Source organism: Apus apus, chromosome Z (genome assembly GCF_020740795.1).
Source record: "Apus apus isolate bApuApu2 chromosome Z, bApuApu2.pri.cur, whole genome shotgun sequence".
NCBI lineage: Eukaryota > Metazoa > Chordata > Aves > Apodiformes > Apodidae > Apus > Apus apus.
In genome coordinates this window covers 39,740,354-39,758,730 of record NC_067312.1, presented here as the reverse complement: position 1 = coordinate 39,758,730, position 18,377 = coordinate 39,740,354, and the positions used below count along the sequence as shown (strand labels likewise).

The 18,377-nt window shown below is 38.7% G+C and overlaps 1 protein-coding gene across 1 annotated transcript in view; it reads left to right on the top strand.

Moving 5' to 3' along the window:
- LOC127396008 (protein prune homolog 2-like) overlaps nucleotides 1-18,377 on the top strand; it is a 127,249-nt gene that overhangs the window by 99,183 nt on the left and 9,689 nt on the right. Inside the window, exons 10-15 of the mRNA XM_051643559.1 lie at nucleotides 2,720-2,799; nucleotides 3,698-3,898; nucleotides 8,109-8,285; nucleotides 11,274-11,376; nucleotides 14,607-14,738; nucleotides 14,910-14,996. Of these exons, the coding sequence (XP_051499519.1) occupies nucleotides 2,720-2,799; nucleotides 3,698-3,898; nucleotides 8,109-8,285; nucleotides 11,274-11,376; nucleotides 14,607-14,738; nucleotides 14,910-14,996 (780 nt within the window). The remainder of the gene's footprint in view (nucleotides 1-2,719; nucleotides 2,800-3,697; nucleotides 3,899-8,108; nucleotides 8,286-11,273; nucleotides 11,377-14,606; nucleotides 14,739-14,909; nucleotides 14,997-18,377) is intronic.

Below are 18,377 nucleotides of genomic sequence, written 5' to 3'. Positions count from 1 at the left end.
TTTAGCTACTTCTGAATAGTTATGTAGACCTGAATTATCAAAGCAAATATGCAGTAACTTGATTCTCAGTGCTGTTGATCCTTCAATGGCTGGTCTGTGTACCACATAAAAGAAGTCATTTATGACACAAAAACCTTACTTGACTTTGACCACTCTTCTGAGTGAAAGATCTTTTTTTTCAATCCAGTAAATCATACCTGATAAGAATGGAGCTCTTAAAGTAGCTTCAACAAGCAGTATTCACTGAAAGGAAAAAAAACAAAACAACAACAACAAAAAACCAACAAAAAACCCCCAACAACAACAAACACAAACAACCCACAAACCAACCCAAAACAAAGCACCAAAGTTTGTTGTTTTTTTTGTTTGTTGGTTGTTTTTTGTTTGTTTGTTTGTTTCTATTTAATACTTTTGGCTAATCATCAATGGCATCTGTTGCAGAAGGCAAGAATTTTGAAAGCCAGAATTTTTGAAGCATGTGAAGTAGTCTGCAGGAAAGGAAGAGGAGGTAGTTGCTTAATTCAAGTTTCTGGAGTTCATCTTATGTTACTAGGGTTCCTGCTGAGATCTGCCTGCTTGTGCACAAACAGGAATTACTCTACAAGGTACTGAGATGCTCAGCATAGTATGCTCTCCAAATCCATCAGAAAATGGGGAGCTGTATCTGTAGAAAACATACTTCATCCATATCTTGCTCATTCTCACTGATGGGGAGTCTGGAGCCATATGTTGTGAGGTACAATGTCACAGAGCCATGCTTTGTGACTGGCTTTCTAAACCCACCAGATTTGAAAGATGCCTGTATTGCCTATTAATTTATGACTGAACAACTATTAACTAGGGCTTTTTAAAAATAGGGGCGTTCACTGAACACAGAGTATATCTGGCAAGGAATCTGAAATCTGGGTGAAGCACAAGGATTCTGGAAAAACACTACTCCCAAGCCAGACTCTTTTCTCTGACAAGCCTGTCAGAGCCTGTTTATTTGACACTAAATGATAACCTGACACAATTAAAAAAATAAAATAAAATAAAATAAAAAAGAGGAAATCTAATCTTAGTGAAAAAAATAATAATTATGTGATGTAAAATACAGTGGATAACCTTGTGTCTGCAATGCTTTTCATAACTGGGCTTGAACTGATTTTTAACTGCCTGTCTTGCCCCACATCTTTCAGGACTACAGACTCTTAATTCCCAAATCAAATATCCCAGTTTGAATGATATGGATTATTGACATTAAAAACACTGTACCATCAAAATAAAGTTAGAGATTTTTAGACAAGTTTTGATGCTGTTTAGTTATAAGTCCTAGGCGAAGGGTATTTTTTAATATATTGCCTGCAGCAGTAGCTGTATTTCAGTAGAAAATCAAACAAAGAGATACGAAACACATTTATCTTTCAATCCCCTAACAATGTACCATCCTTGTAAACACAACTGTAATATAAAATTCTGGTTTATCTCAGCTGTAGTGGTCCCACTGAAACAAAAAAACATTTGAAATTTATGTTGTGAAAGTGTAAGAGATTCTAGAGGAACCACCAATGCCAGCTCCAAGTACATATGCATTTTATGAAAAAAGTTAAAGAAACCACAGGAAGAAAAGCAGTCCTGAGACAATTCTGGAAAAGTCATGACTTAGGATAATTCTGTACCAGGCATTGCAAAAATTTTAGGCAACTCAAAATTCTGAACTAATTACTTGTGGGAAATGGCTTTTTTGAGGTGATAATTGTCACTGTTTCTGTAGGAGCAGAGTATACAAAACTCAGTCATGCTCTTATCGTACAGAGAAGATGATCTTCAGTCTGCAAAAAAAAATATTTTTACAGGCTTACCGCAAGAATTCACTGTCCTCTGTAGCTTACTCTTAACACAACTTGAAAAAGAGCATTTCTATTCAAATAATTTCCTGCAGTAATTTCTGAAGGTTATTCACAAGGAATTGTCATTTGGTGTGATAAGGCTGTAAGAGATTTTATAAATGAATACTTTATGTGTTAGTATCAAAACCCTGTTCTGTCCAACTGAGCTATACACACTAGAGTACCTGTAAGTCATCATCTGAGTAGTCCTGACCTGCTTTAACCAAGAACTTTTTATAGTTTGGAGAGTTTTTTGAGAGGTTGATAAAGCCCCAAATTACATCTTAATCTGAATTCAAAATGAATTTGAAGTATTCAGCCTCTCCCCACACTGTTTCCACCACTATTCTTACCATATCCAGTTGTTACAGCACTTCGTTAGAATTCAGATTTGTCTCTAAGTTCAAATGAATAAATTAGACTTCATTACACATATTTCACTATGAATTGAACAGACACCAAAAAAAGCCAAAGACTTAAATGACTTATTTACATGTTCTGAGTAAATTGTGATGGTATTCTGCATATCAGTTTTATATACAGCTTTTAAACACAAATGATGATACAGAGCAGATTGCCAGATTGTTATGCTTCAGTGCCATGTCTTGATCCAAGTATAATAGGCAATGTGTGACCTACAGCCTCCAAAGGCTATCCAGGCATGTGCATAAACAGGAGGTAGGAACTGCAGAGTAGAATTAGAACAGCTGTGTTGGATTCTTGTTTACATCAATTTGTGATCAGACTTCTGTACTAGCTGTTCTGGTTCTGTATGAGACCACATGTGCTGTATTGGTAGCAAGGTCAACGTGAGCATCTCTCTAAGGTTTCGCTTTGTGTTTACCTCTCAGACTGGTACAAGAGGATGTGGGAATGGACATCCCCTTTGCTGAGGATGTGTTAATCCCCACTTCTGCAGAGATGAGACCCGGTAAGAGAAGCTCTTACTCATTTTGTTAATTATATCTTATTCCCTGGGCATTTAACTATGCAGTGAGGTTATTTCTGTACTAGTAGAGACAGTAGAGTTCAGTGTTAATAAGGTGTTAAGTTTGCTTTATTTAGTCAGTTTTCTTCTTCACGTAAGAAACTATAATTGTAGTATGCCATTTTCTCTTGTGCGTTAGTGTTGTCGCCAAGTTTAAGTAGTCTCTATGATTTATCTTATATTTGATTACTAAGTGAACTAAGTTAGCATTAGAATACTTCAGACAGAACAGCTTGAAATGTGCTGCACAGTGCAGTGACATGGGGCAAAGCCATACCTAGCTTTTGTCTTGATGAGGACTGCTTTTATTTAAGAGCAATTAAAAGACTCAGAAGTATTTGTATTTCTGTTACTGTATTGAATAAGATATTAAATAGTTAAAACTAAAGACATATATACTTGCAAATCAGCACTTTTCAAATAGCAGCAAGTGTATAACAAAGAAAATATTTACAGCGCAGTTTCACTCATATGAGTTTCTCCAGGATTCAGAAATGTCTTGGTTCATAACTCAAATGATTTGTATATAGCTCTTTAAAATCTTAAACATTGTGTGATAGGGCGTGTCCAAGGCTTGATTTTCATCTGATGACTGCAAAAAAGTGAATGTGGATTTTTCATAATTTAAGAACGCTGAGCTACAGCTGCTATTCCTGTAGATGCTTGGTTGGTTTCTTTAAACATTAATGTTGATATATATGTTTTAAGTTAGGTGAACTTAAATGGCTTGGTGTTACTGAAATTGAACTGTCCTAGTGTGTTTGAAGGTGATTCTCAAGTATATGGGAGATTAATTGTAGGCAGAGGAGTTAAAGTTATTTTTTTCTTCCTCTGTTTTCAGAACCTCCCAATTCTCTTGATCTTAATGGTTCCAATCCCAGAAGAATAAAGCTCACTGCCCCAAATATCAATCTCTCTTTGGACCAAAGTGAAGGGTCCATACTTTCTGATGATAATTTGGATACACCAGATGAAATTGACATCAATGTAGATGACCTTGACACTCCTGATGAAGCAGACTCTTTTGAATACACTGGACAAGGTAATGTTCTAGATTGTCAATATAGAGTTCATCTCTGTTTACTTCTTTACTGCTTACATGATCAGTCGTATGTCTGTCAGGCTATGAATATGGTTAAAACATGTGAGCATTAATGCTAAGTGTTCAGATATTTTTTTCTGTCTGCTGTTTTTTGACCTTTCTTCCCCTGTGTAAAGTGATACATAGTTTGTAATGCAACATGCTGAAAGAAATACTACAGATTATCAAAAAAATAAGAAATGCTACCCGGAGAGAGTACAATTCAAAGTTGTGTCGTTGTCCAGTACCATAGAACTTGCCTGAGAAGAGCTGTTCAAAAGCAGAAAGCAGATCCTATCTGTTGTAGAGAACGCTATAGCTAAGTGCACCTTCATGCAGCTCTGGCCAGTGCTAGATTACAGTTGCAACAGTAGTATTTAGGGGTATAACCTTGTGCAAAATATGTTGGCTGACATAAGCTGTACTAAGGAGCTTGCAGTGCAGTGTGGTGAGACATCTTTTGTTGCTGAGAAAGGTCTTATTTTTATTCCCATGTGTAGTTGGAAAGCTGATACATGGAAGGTGTGTGCATGGCATGTTAAAGCTAGTTTGGGTAATGGAATAACAGAATTCCTCATTCCACAAATTTAAATATGCTTTCTCTGCAGGGCTAGTCGTACAGTATAGATGCACATTGAAGTGTGCAATGGGTGCTTCACTCTTCCTTTGCATGTTAATGTTACTCTGTAATGTGGGGTAACATTGTTTTCCACTGTCTTACTCATTTTACTTACCCTCATAATGTATGAAGTAGGGTGTTAAGGCTCATTCCTTGATAGTATCTTAAGACTCATATAAGAACTGTGATCAGTAATGTAGCTGTATAAAGATCATGAGCTATTTGAGGGGAAAATGATTGTGACCATTTTACAATCTACAACAGAAAAGAAACTTTAAAATTGGATACACTTAAGCAGAATTATCTCTTGCATTCGAATTCTCTGTAGTGAGGTCACTATAATTTCAAAACTGTGTTGTCTTCTGAGTGTACAAGAATAGTTGCATGAGTTTAAGTGATACTGCTAAAGAGGCATTACTGTGTACTCGGTGATGCATGAGCCTCTCTACTGTTGCTTCATTAGAAGGCCGGTTTCCTTAGGGATATAGGCAGAGCATCATGATGCATTGCTTGGTGGTTAGAATATTTTGTAGCAAAAGGTAAAACTAACATAGGCATGTGCACACTCACACGGTCACACAGAGAGCAGCATGTGCTTCCAGTTTCAGACTGTTGAGACCACTGTGTGAGAGCGAAAGTCTCTGTATGTAGTAGAACAGATTTTGCCTTTAAGCCCTCAAGTAAATTAATTCAACTCCAGTGATTTTGGTGGCAGTTATATTTATGGCAAACATTTCTCTCCAGCTTTTTTTTTTTTTTTTTGCTTTCTAAATGTGATGATTTATTCAATTACTAAAGTTGGTCTAGTTTCCCCAGACTCCTAAGTGATGAAGAGCTCGAGGTCCCTGTGTTTTGGTGACATTTTTACAGTTCCGTAGTTTGATTTTAGACATACTTAATCAGCAAAATGTCATCCACTGAGATGACCCAGGAACAACATAGAAAAGAAAAGCAAAAATCACACTTGATCAAAATAAAATAAGTAAGGTATGAATATTTTAGCTAAGTGTATAGTCATTAGAACTAGTGCAGAATGGTTTATTTGTGTAGTAAAGAACATTTGTTATCTTCATACTTCTGTCACTCTACTGTTAACCCCTGTGCGCTCTTCCGGTTACCAACATTCATTCTCCCACAGATCAGTATTTCTGAACTGTTGTGCCAGACCCCAGGGAAGTAAATACTGAGAAGACACAGCTATTGAGTCTGTGTTGAGAAGAGTGATTTTTAGTTTACCACCCTCAGACTGTTGAAGGTCCATTTGAACTGTAAAAGGCAGCTGAGAAAAGCAAGACTGTTGTTGTGACCCAGGGGTCCACCTCATTGCTGGAGAACCAATGGCTCTGTAATACAAGAGATTCTGAAAGCCATTTGTTGAAAAGAAGGATGATGAAGAATCATCAAACTGCACGTGCAAGAAAACAGATGAGAGGGAAAATACTAAAGTACTTGTCTTAAACTAGCTCCTGACTTATTTAGGGATTGTTCAATCATCAGATCCACAGGACATTTTTTTCATCACTAATACCTTGCATTTAAACATTGTCTTTCAGAACCTGCTCTTGTTTCTAAGCTTTTTGTGGTTATTATAAAAAATGTGTTTCTGAAAACCATATGTGCCTCCCCCCGTATCAGTGTTATTTGCAATATAAAAGTGAGTTTATTATTTTGTCTGCAGTTGCTTACTTCCTTTCTTAATTTCACACTGGTGCACCTTTCAGTGCAAAATCAACACAGCAGGCAGTTAAGCGTAGCTACTTCTTCAGGAGGAGGTGATTTAGTGCCATTTCTATAAAAAATAGTTCATTTTGCCAGTTCCAGCTTTGTAAGTTTCCCCAGAATCACTTTTCATCTTTTTTCATCATTTGTAGTTTCACATAAAAAATTTTAAAAGCTGCCAAACTCTGAATGCAATTTCAGCATTAGTCTCACAGTGACCTAGCCTGGCATCATTTCACTAAAAGTGTTCTGCCAGCTGCAGCTTATTCCCTCAGCCATGCTCTCTCAACCCTCTGAGGAACAAACTGATCAGACAGTTTTCCTAGGCTGTTATGATAATCCTAGCTATCTGTGCTGAAAGCACCTGAGTGCATAATGACATCCCATGGGGACCCTGTGTCCTTAAGGGACCGCCCTGCAATGGCCTGTGAAAGTTTCCATAGCTTGACTTCATGCATATAGTTTTCAGTTGTTTCCCTTTTACAAGATTAACATCACACAAAATTGCATTGATCTCTAGAGGAGCAGGGTTATGCATTTTGTAAGCTTGTTCCCAGTGTCACAGAATATGTGGTATTTTCAGAACTAAGTGCTAAGAATGGCATTAAACATCATGAGCAATATACCCTGAGAAGACATGAATGCATACTTCAGTTCCACAGCAGTAACTGTTAAACCAATTTGAAATAGTATACTTGAAAATAATCTCCTTTTGCAATTTGTTCTTTTTCCCCAACCTTAGATTTCCTCAAACTGCCTTTATTTGCAGTTCCTAAGGAAAAACGCTTATATGTTCACCTTGTATACACACATGTATGTATTTCTTGATTTTTCATCCCTGTTTCCATCATTACTGCAATTTTACTTGAATATGTTTTTAACTCATTGGCTTGTTAGGCAGTGAGGTAGGAGGCTAAATATTACTGCTTTCTGGCAAGATTCCAACAGGCAGAAATTAGGAAAAGAACTGGTGACAGACTCCACTTTTGTTGCACATGGGAGAATCTGCCTCAGAGAGACCTTCTAACAGTATTATCCCCTAGTAATACTTTGTATTAAGGGCAGAAAATACAAGACACGTAACAGTAGAAGTTCACACTTCATTAAGTCCTAAGTGTTAAGCTACACTAAGCAAAGACAGATAACAGCTTCTCAGTTTTTTCCTAGTTTGTCAGTGATCTCTTCATATCTAGCACCAGCAAATAGGAAGAAAACCCATCTTCCTCTCCTTCAGTCACGTGATAATGCTAACTCCTCGTGCATCTCAAGTAAAGTGTTTGGCCTTCATCAGGCCCTTTCAACTGAGACTAAATACCAGCTCCCTCCCAGAAGTGAAGCACAGAGCAGCCAGGCAGTCTGGCCTGTTCATACCAGCACCCATGAGAGAACAGGTACCTGCAGTTCATGTAGCTGTCTTTGCTTAGTCTAGATAAGGAGCACCACTACGCTCACTTTTAGTGCCCTGTTCTGCTTTTTAGTATGGTTCTCATACCTGCAACACAGATTCTTAAAGGCCTGCAGTTCAGTATCTCTAGTGAGCTGCTGATCAGTTTTACTGGACAGATGCAAAAATCCCATAGTGGTACTCTGCATAGTAGTAATTGCTGCAGTTCTTTTTATGTTCGTAATGATGAAAAGTTTAAAAAAACCCAAAAAGCTTCTTGCTTACTGTCTGTTGGATGATCAAATCTTGCTCTTATTTATACCAATGAAAATCCAGGATAGTGCTGTAAAAATCCCATTGATTTCAGTCATTCATTTCAAGGGTATGTAATAGAGAAAATACTTAGAGATTTTACAGGAAGATACAACGTATACAATTTTGGTTTTCAGAAGAGCAGACAACTACTAAGGATGCTTCCCAGGAGGAGTCTGAATCAATTCCAGAGTATACTGCTGAAGAGGAGCGGGAGGACAACAGATTATGGAGAACAGTAGTTATTGGAGAGCAAGAACAAAGAATTGATATGAAAGTCATTGAACCTTACAAAAAAGTCATTTCACATGGAGGTAGGAAAACCCTGAATGCATTTTTAGATTGATGTAAAAAAAATATTTACTGAGCCTGATTTTTTTCTGTTTCAGTTCAATTAGCATACTGGCAAGGGGGGAAAGAGTTTATTTTTCAGCCATGCCTGAAATCAGCTTGATTTTCAATTCAGTGTGGCAATGACTAATGAGTATTTTAAATACAAAGCATTTTCAGGAGCAAGAAAATAAAACTACATTTGTATGTCTGTAACAATATGGTTATTGTACGCTAAAACTGTCTTACACTAAGGAAAAAAACTTCTATCCTACAGAAAAAAAAATGTTGAAAACTTTATTATGTGGATTTTGGCAAAAACTTTTGCATGAGAAAGTATAGTGCTTTGTGGTTAGTAGAATTATGTATGTGTGCATACAGACCTAAACAAGTAGAGTGGCAAAAAATAATGATACAGTTTTCCTTGGGGCTTCCTTTCATCTGGCTAAGCTCCTCATGTTATTTTTCTGGCATTTATGGTTGTCAGCTGATAGTATTTCACCAGCAACCATTTTATGGGTTTTTTTGCATAATTTGTTTATGATTGTATCATATGAAAGAAAACATTTGAAGTAGGAAAATTACCTTGTGTTTGCTGCATCATGTCCTTCGCTCATCTGCACCCTAACCTCCTCAGAGACGTAGTTCTGATGTTACTAGTTACTAACACACTTCTGTATTAATTAATTCTAATAGATAAATATTACTATAGATATTGAAGGAAGAAAGTTAAACAAGTATTTTTTCAGTGCTTTTTTCTTGGTGTGTCAGAGTTAAGTCATCTTTGGATTCTGTATGTTTGGGGAACACCATTTGCTGTTAAGTAAGGTATTAATTAAGGATTAATTGCTCTGTTCCTGCAAATACTTAGGCAGGTAACTTAGCATCTCAGAGGAAAGATCCTTGAGTTTGTATGAGGATGCTGCTGTCACAGTGTTGCTGTAATGTCATTTAAAGGTAAACCATTATTTCTGGTATATTTTCAGTGTTAAATCTCTGCCTGGTAAAAGTGACATAAATAAGTTATATTATATTGCCTGAGGATGTCGTCCTCAAATTTGCACATTTACATTAAAGCAGCTACCTGGTATCTTGCAGATCTTCACAGTGGCCAGTGAACAGAAGTTTTAGTTGGAATTAATAAAGACTTTTAAGCCTCCAAGCATTTTCCCACTATAACACCACCACCAAAGATTTATGAATGTGATGACACCTCAGACACAGTTTAGCAAACAGACACAGATGGTATAATTTAGGAAACAAACATAAAATATTTTGAAGCCTTGCTAATGATGTTTATTTATATGTGTTTTGTATGCTGTAAACTAGCCTAGGTATGACTAGTGGTGCTGGCAAAAACTGTCACATACAGTTCCTAGTAGATACTGATGCATACATTTATACCAGCTTTTATGAAAAATAAATACCAGTCCTGGGAATAGAGGATCATAGAAAGATGGAGTTAAGGCTAAGGACAGAAAGCTTCCTGCGGTGTCTAAATTATTCTTCAGTGGATGAGGTCTAGGCTAGCTAACATTCTCAACTCAATGTTACGTCAACAGTATGTATTATCAGCTTATCAAATGCATTATATTTAGTCAAATCTACAAAATCAAATATAAAAATAAAAATGTCCAGCATCATCTTTCAGTGGGTTGCTTTGTCAAACCTTGCTTTGAAACAGTATGGCTTGAGGCAGGGGACTTAATTCTGACATGCATGTTTTTCACAGACATATCCTTCTTTTACTCCCCTATGGAACTGGGGGAGCAGTGGTGTCTTTCTGCCCTTTAAGGAGCAGCTGAGAGCGTTGAATGAAGGGTGCCTCTTTGCATGTCCTTACAACTGAGATGATCTTGAGATAAATCATCTGTAATTATCCTTGGAATGGAAGACTTCATGGGCAAGTCTCTTGAAGCACCCATTTTGTCAGGGATTCTGGATTCTTTGAACATCTCTACAAAACCATGCAAGAGATTACTTCCTTGACATAAACATACTGTCCTTATTTTAGCTAGTTGAGTCTCAACTTAGGTGTTGGGTGAGAGTAGAAAGCAAACAACTCTCTCATTCTTCTGTGGTTAGCACACACAGATTGTGTGTTAACTCTGTATTTCAGTTGAGAGTTTTGCTTTGTGTAGCTGGCTACAACGCAAAAAATTCTACAAGATGACCTTTAAAGTGCCTTCCAAGCCAAACCATTCTATGATTCCACAAAATCCGGGAGTGTTTTGTATTTGTTGGTAATAATACAGAAATCTGTAGCAGTTGCAAAGGAGGAAGATTAACCAGCATAAATCCATCATAAGATTTTTGCGTTTCAAGTGATTGTCTTGGACTCAAGAATCGTAGTGCTGCAGCTTTGAGGCTTTACAGCTATGATTAGGCAGTGGCACAACCCAGAACATGCCAGTATTGGACAACAGCAGTGTCCAAGGTAAATACGTATTTTATACAAAGCTTGCAGCAAAGGATTTAACCAATCCCTAGGTGTTTGTAAGGTGTTGCGGGGTGCAGTCGTAATTGTAATACTCTGAGGCCATTGGAGTGGCACTAGCCAACTGAGATCGCATCATGAGACTTTGTGAAACATCATTCAAAACATAAAGAATAACAAATGTAGGCTGTTTTATTTAGCCACTTATCCTTCAGCCTAAGGTGAGTGTTCAGCACACAGTTGCTTTAGAGGTGCAATGAACTAGGAGTTCAGGTAAGATTTTATTACACAGTAGAATAAGGGGTTCTGCCACTCTCTATAAAAATGTTTATTAATAGTTTTGCTAAATGTGTTTTTCAGGAATTCTGCATAACTGACTATCTTGCTTCCTTATCACTTGAAGATAGTTTGAACACTTTCAGTCTTCTTTAGCAGTGGTTAAAATCACTCTGTTCCAGGAATTGGAGGTTTCTTTTAAAATTTATCTTAAGAACCTTTGACAAAGATGAAACTGCCTTTTCGTTTTTTTTCACAGGGTACTATGGTGATGGTCTGAATGCTATCATTGTGTTTGCGGCCTGCTTCTTGCCAGACAGCAGTCGGACTGATTACAACTATGTCATGGAAAATCTTTTCCTGTGAGTGATATGTGCGCGGTGTGACAGAGTCACAGAGTTAGTACTCATAATTATGTACTGAGAGATAACGTGTCTTTAAGAGGTAATTTTGGTCATTAGAAGGGGAGTAACATGAATGATAAGGAAAATGAAAGTTTTAGGTAAACTGCTCAGTGGAGTGTTATTTTGGTGCTCTTTACCTGCTCAAATTAAGGCACATTTTCAAGACCAAATCTGGCAAGTAGTATTTCCCTAAATGTCAAGGAATGCAGTGCCTTCAGCCTCACAGGCCTACAGGTATGGCACTGTTTCACTAGTGATTTCCAGCCCTTGCTGAAAACAGTCAGCAGAGACTTAGGCCACCTGACTGGTTTTCACTATTCATTGTTTATTATCTATTATGATATTTTTCATATACACTGTAGCTGTGTTTAGGAGTCACAAGACCATTTTGTGACACTTGTAAAATTAGAGGATAAGTGGCAGTTGCTGGCACAAATAGCTCTAAGTATTTTTTCCTGACTCCAGCTGCTTCTGGTTCAGTGATAAGTAGCAGGGGCGAGTTGGACAGGACACAAATTTGATGACATGAACCCAAATTTATCACAGGAAAGTTACTGCTAATAACAACTTGTTTTGGCAGCCAAAAATTGTGAAGGCAGCACTCCCTGCCTCCAGCTGCTTTGACTTATAGCTGTTAAAAAATCAATCATTCTTGCATTATCTATGGTAAAACCCAGTAGGTAATTTCTAAAGCCAGTATAGACCTGGCCTTTGCCATTTGCAGCTTCCAAGGCACCAAGAATACAGACCCAGTCTCCTTAAAAACTCCAGTCCATGCAGATACACTTGGTGACAGCCATTGTCTTCGACATTGTATCTACATGCGAAAAACAAGATTGAGTGCTTTAGTTCCATATCAGACTGCTGGCATTTGTCTGGTAGAGCCTCTTGGACTTCTGTGTCGTGTACAGTAGCTAATTTACACAATGCCCAGTGATTTAGAGGGGAGGAATTACAACAGTTGGCTTTAACCTGATAACTAGGGAACAAAGCTGAGAATAACTGTGATTGACATTAAATGGTTGTTATTTTACAGTATCACAGTATCATTCTGGTTGAAAAACACCTTCAAGATCATAGAGTCCAACCACTACCCTAACTGCAGTGTCCACCACTAACCCTGTCCCCTGGCACCACATATGTCTTCTTAGATGTCTCCAGGGATGGTGGCTCAGCCACCTCCTCAGACAGCCTGGATCACCCCGTCCAACTCCCACCCCAGAACAGGACAACCCCAGAGTTCACACCATGACCCTGAGGGCCTCATCCAAATGTTTCTTGAACATTGTCAGGTTCTGTGCCATTACTGTTTCCCTGGGGAGCCTATTCCAGTGCTCCACCCCGCTCTGGGTGAACAATCTCTTCCTAATGTCAAACCTAAACCTCTCTCTGCATGTCTTTCTACCGTTCCCTTGGGTCCTATCGTTCGTCACTGGAGAGAAGATGTCAGTGCCCTCTCCTCCTCCTTCCCTAATGAGGAAGCTTTCATATCAAAGCAAGCACTTCCTGCCTTCAGAGTAAGACAATTGGCCTAGTTGATGAGAAAAATTCTGTCCCATCATTTCAAATAGTGAGGAAATTACCATTATTACAAATTAATAAGAAAATACCAGTTAGGTGAGGTTTGCTACAGAGCTCAGCATTCCTAAAATGGCAAATGGCCTAATTCAGACCACTATGAATAAGAGCTGTTCAGTGAAAGTATAGGAGATAAGTGAGATAAGACTGAAAAACTAGCAGATATGCTTTTTTGTCATAATATTCCTGTTATTCCTGATGAGGAATATGCATATTATAGCTGATTATTCATAATATTCACAATTCCGTTTTCATCTAGGCAAGCACGGACATTTTTCAGGGAGTCTTTGTTTCTGTAACTAGTGTTTTCAGAAGTAGTTGGAGAAAGCTTTCTGTATTTTTCAGTGCCTTTAAAGCACTAGATGTTTTACTGTGTCAGAAAGGCTGATTTCATAACTTGTCAAATAGTCAGTAGGTTCAGTTAAATCAAGCTTTTTGCATCAGAATGTCCATGCAATTCTTCATTTTGATATTTCACTGTTAGACATGACCCTTTACAAATGCCAGGCAAAATCAAGGAATGCACAACTGCCAGGTGAGAAAGAGAGCAGTGAAAAGCATTGAGTAAGTAGTGATTTAGATTGGATTTATCAAATGCGTGCAACTGCTCAGTTAATGGGTGCCTACTTTATGCCCAGGTAAAATACCACTCTTTGGTTAGAACTAGGTTTCCTACTCTTCCTTTAAAGAAACTGTATCTTAAGGAATTTAAGGATCAGATTAGATTATGTGTCATTCCCATACACCTGTGAAAGGGGGTATTATCCTTAGGGATAGAGCTGCCTTTTGTAGTGAGCACACTCAGACATTCAGGTTTTTAAGACACAACTTGAGATTTTTCATTGTAATTTTGGGCTGCACAGTAGAGAGAAAAATTTGAACATTCCTGTGATTAACACCTCCCAGGTGAGGTAGGAACTACTGAAACTAAATTTAAAGCTACCCTTTAATTTGACTGAGTACTGTGCTCTTCTAGGTAAGGTGAGTTTGGCCTCAAGAATACTCTTCTGTCTGAATTATGATTGTCCAGCTGAGGCACTTAATGAGTATTTGGGGTGTTTTGCTCACAAAACAGAGTGCTGTGTCTTGTCAAAATGCAGTTTGAAGGACAGGTTTTATTGCCTTTGAGATTTGAAGTGTTTGAATTTGGCAGCTACAGACTTGGTAGCAATAGTGTGAGGATCACAAGAATCATAGACAAGTATCTTCACCTGACACTATGTGACAACTAATAGTGATGACAGGTTTCTCAGCTGTTAATCTCAGAATTTCCTGGAACTTTACATGGTCCTGCCATGCTGTCCCTTGAAAAATCTCATCTTTTCATGCCCTTTTAAGAAAAAACAAAGCCACCTGTGGGACTGAAAAACTAACTATGAAACTCTGTGTTAGGAAACAATGTGTTTCTGAAGACACAATAAGACTGTGGTTTTCTAGTCATGCATCTGCAGGTAGCCTGGCAACTACTGCTAAGTGTTCATGATTGTTTAAAGGAAAACACTGTCTTGTCATAAATTGGTTATTTTGCCTTGATTTATTCCTAGTAGACTGATTTATTTTGGGCTTAAGTGGGTGATGTAAGTATGTGCTCTCTTCTGTACTTTTATCAGCTATGTAATCAGTACCTTAGAGCTGATGGTAGCTGAAGACTATATGATTGTCTACTTGAATGGAGCAACACCAAGAAGGAGGATGCCTGGGCTGGGTTGGATGAAAAAATGTTACCAGATGATTGATCGACGGTGAGTATTGTTTTCCTTTCTGACCCACAGCCATTATCTTAAACACTGTCCATTTTTGTTACTCCCCTGTAAGACAGGGTTTGCTGTGTATGATCTTTCTTTGTGTTTTGTGGGGGGTTTTGTGGCTTTATTTTTGTGGGTTTTTTAAGAAACCATTTATTTTTTACTTAGATTACGGAAGAATTTGAAATCATTTATAATTGTTCATCCATCATGGTTCATCAGGACAATTCTTGCTGTGACACGACCTTTCATAAGGTATGTAGTGAATACCAGTGAATTTCTATACTGTTAAGTATACAGAAGCACCCTAACTCATCAAACATGGCTGTTAGTCTTTCACAGAAGAGTACTTATTTTACAGTTCATGTTGGGATTTTGACAGTTGAATATGACTTTCCTAAACTGAGTGGAAAAATACTTGTGATTTATATGAGTATCTAGTTGCAAACTTCAGAGGCATGACATTGTAAATGTGTATTGGGTGTGCAGAAATCACAATTCAGTCCTTTACAATTGTCTTTGTTCCAAGCCCAGCTAAAAGGCATGCAGAAAAGGGATCTGCATGTTATGATAATCACTTCAGTTAAAGAATCCTGGCTACAGGGCAAGATTAAGTTACAGTTCTGAGTTTATGAAAAATTAGTTGCTGCTCATGCGAGAGGACTGCCAGTACCCTGAGCTGTTTCAGTGCATAGGAGTCCTGGTTCCAAAAAAAGGTTTTATGCCACCAAAAGAGTTCTCTGATTAGGAAAAAAGCAAATGTTACAGACCCTGAAGACCTCCAAAGCTGTTGAAGAAGACCGGCAAGTATTCAGATGAAACCCTGAAATCAGGGAGAGCAAATTGACAGGTGTGAGAAAGAGTTGCTTCAGGCCAGAGAAGACAGATCAACTACAGAAGCAATCAGATACACATCATTACAGACCTCAGAGGGGTCAGCCCCCAAGCTGCAGGTGAGGACACTGGAGGTGTCTGTTGTGGCAGGGTGCTCTGCCCTGACAAGTTGGCATTGAGATGGGGAAGGACATGACTTCTTCCATCACTGCAAAAGTGTGACAGGCAGAGTGTCATAGCGGAGCATCTTTCAGATGTTGAGTCTTTAATTCCCAGTAGAATTTGGCAATTAAAAATACCAGAGTCACAGGGATACAACCTTTGGAATTACCGACAGTGATGATGGGAATTCACTGAGTTGCATTTGATGTCCAGGGTGTTTTTATTGGCATCCTATTTGCTCCCAGAGGAAAGGTAGGCAGTAAAATTTAAAAAGAATCAAATATGCTGTGTCTCTTTCAATTCTTTAGTCATTTATACAGAATGACCATACTGAGCAGCTGTGACTAGAGGGTTTGCATTGCAAAATAGGAGAAAATGTTTACTCTAAATAGTTTTGCAAAGCAAATTAGCAGTACGAAACTAGGCACAATAGAGGCCAGTTAAAACTCTCAATTTCAGCCATCTAAATTCAGTCTCTGTACAAGAAGAATGTGAAGTGCAAATGGGAGCTGAAAAAAGGTGGGCAGGACACATGACCAGAGTGATGTTTGTGGAAGATGACATAAGATATTTGAACCTTCACTGAGGACAGAAAAGCACTATGAGAAAGCTGAGTTAAAGACTCTGGGAGGCATGAGAAGAGTCAATTCAATAAAAAGCAATGTAAGGAGATTGAAACTTGATTAGATTTCAGGCTGTTGGCTGTGGCTGTTTGCTAGCCCAGAGCTATTCACCAAACCACTGACAAGTACAGCGCAAATCGCAGAGTAAGAAAGCAGGAAGAGATTTCAGTGAGATAGGATTAAAATCATATTGGTAATTTTCAGCTATTTTAGCTGAGATGTGGGATAAAAACTAGAAATAAGGAAACTGAAAGTCAACTGAATGACAAGGGATGTTCAAGTCACTGAGGCTGTGCTACTGTTGATTCTGCCTAACAAAAACTGGCATGGTTGTTCAGTGGAGTCTGAAACTTATCTCGACTAGCACTAAACAGTTGCCTGAATACACAGGATGAAAGTACTTTTGGTTGCAAAGATAGATCCTAGAGACTCTCTACAGACCACATATCCGCACTAGAGATCATCTTAGTTATAATCAAGTGTCTGTGAAAGATATTTGGCATTTCATGGAAATACATAGGACGTTTATCACTGTTGGCAGTACTTCTCCCCTAACATCTGAGAGAAACAAGGACTTCTTATTTCAGTCATGTATTTGGGATGCCCATATGCAGGTTGTCACATAAAGCAATTACTCAGAAATCAGTCACTGTGATGGAACTAGTGGACCCAAGAGAATATGCAAGTGGAAAAATTAACACTTGAAAGGTTTTTATTTTTTTTTTCTTCCCACCACCACATTCCAGAAGCTTCTGATGGGATTGCAGCTTGTCAAGTTATGCATCTGCAGTTCAGGGTGATGCAGTCTACAAGCAACATTTTGGATAAAATGCTAAGAATGTTAAAATGTTGACAACTGGTTGAACATGATGCAGCAGTTCCCAGGTGGCCCAGAAGGCCAATGGCAACCTGGCTTGTATCAGGAATAGTGTGGCCAGCAGGAGCAGGGATGTAATTCTCCCCCTGTACTCAGCACTGGTGAGGCCTCACCTCGAGTTCTGTCTACAGTTCTGGGCCCCTCACTTCAAGAAGGAGGTTGAGGTGCTGGACCAGGTCCAGAGGAGAGTAGCAAGGCTGGTGAAGGGACTAGAGGGAAAGTCTTCTAGGGATAGGCTGAGGGAGCTGGGGTTGTTTACCCTGGAGAAGAGGAGACTCAGGGGGGACCTTATCACTCTGTCTAATTACCTGAAGGGAGTTTGTAGTCGGGTGGGGGCTGGGCTCTTTTTCCAGGCAACTAGCAACAAGACAAGAGGGCATGGCCTGAAGCTGCTCCAGGGGAGGTTTAGGTTGGATATTAGACACCACTTCCTCACAGAGGGGGTGATCAGACATTGGAATGGACTTCCCAGGGAAGTGGTGGAGGCACAGTCCCTGGATGTGTTCAAGGAAAGGCTGGATGTGGCACTTGGTGCCATGGTCTGGCTGATGTGGTGGTGTTAGGTCATAGGCTGGACTTGATGATCTTAGAGGTCTTTTCCAGCCTTGGTGATTCTGTGATTCTGTGAATTATCTGAATGTTATCATGGCTTTGACTGGACAATTATAAGAGATTCGTATGTCTTGAAATATGACCATTGGCCTTCTCCACCAGTGTGTGTGCCTAGCAAGGCTAATCTGGTACAAAACCCCCAAATTTTTAAAAATGAACTGGAAAGACCGGTGCCAGCACCTTCGTGTGTACCTGTTTCAGTAGTCTCATGTTACCTTATTGGAAGTTTGTGTGTTGTAAAGGGAGGGAGAGCATCTTTCCACTCAGACCTATTTCAGAGGCTTCATGTTGTCTGGTCATACACCCAAATCAGCAATAAGTAGGAAGAATATGTGTTGTTTTTCCTGGCCAACACGTAGAAACATATATTGTCAATGTGTACTTGTCACTGTTAACTGGTGTTTAAAAACTGAATGCAACCAGTGCTAAATTTGCAAAATTGCTTTATGAGTCAAATTACAAAGGTAGATTTCTTGTAAGCTGATGCATTTAAAATAATCAGTTAGACAAGTGAATAGCCTTATTTTG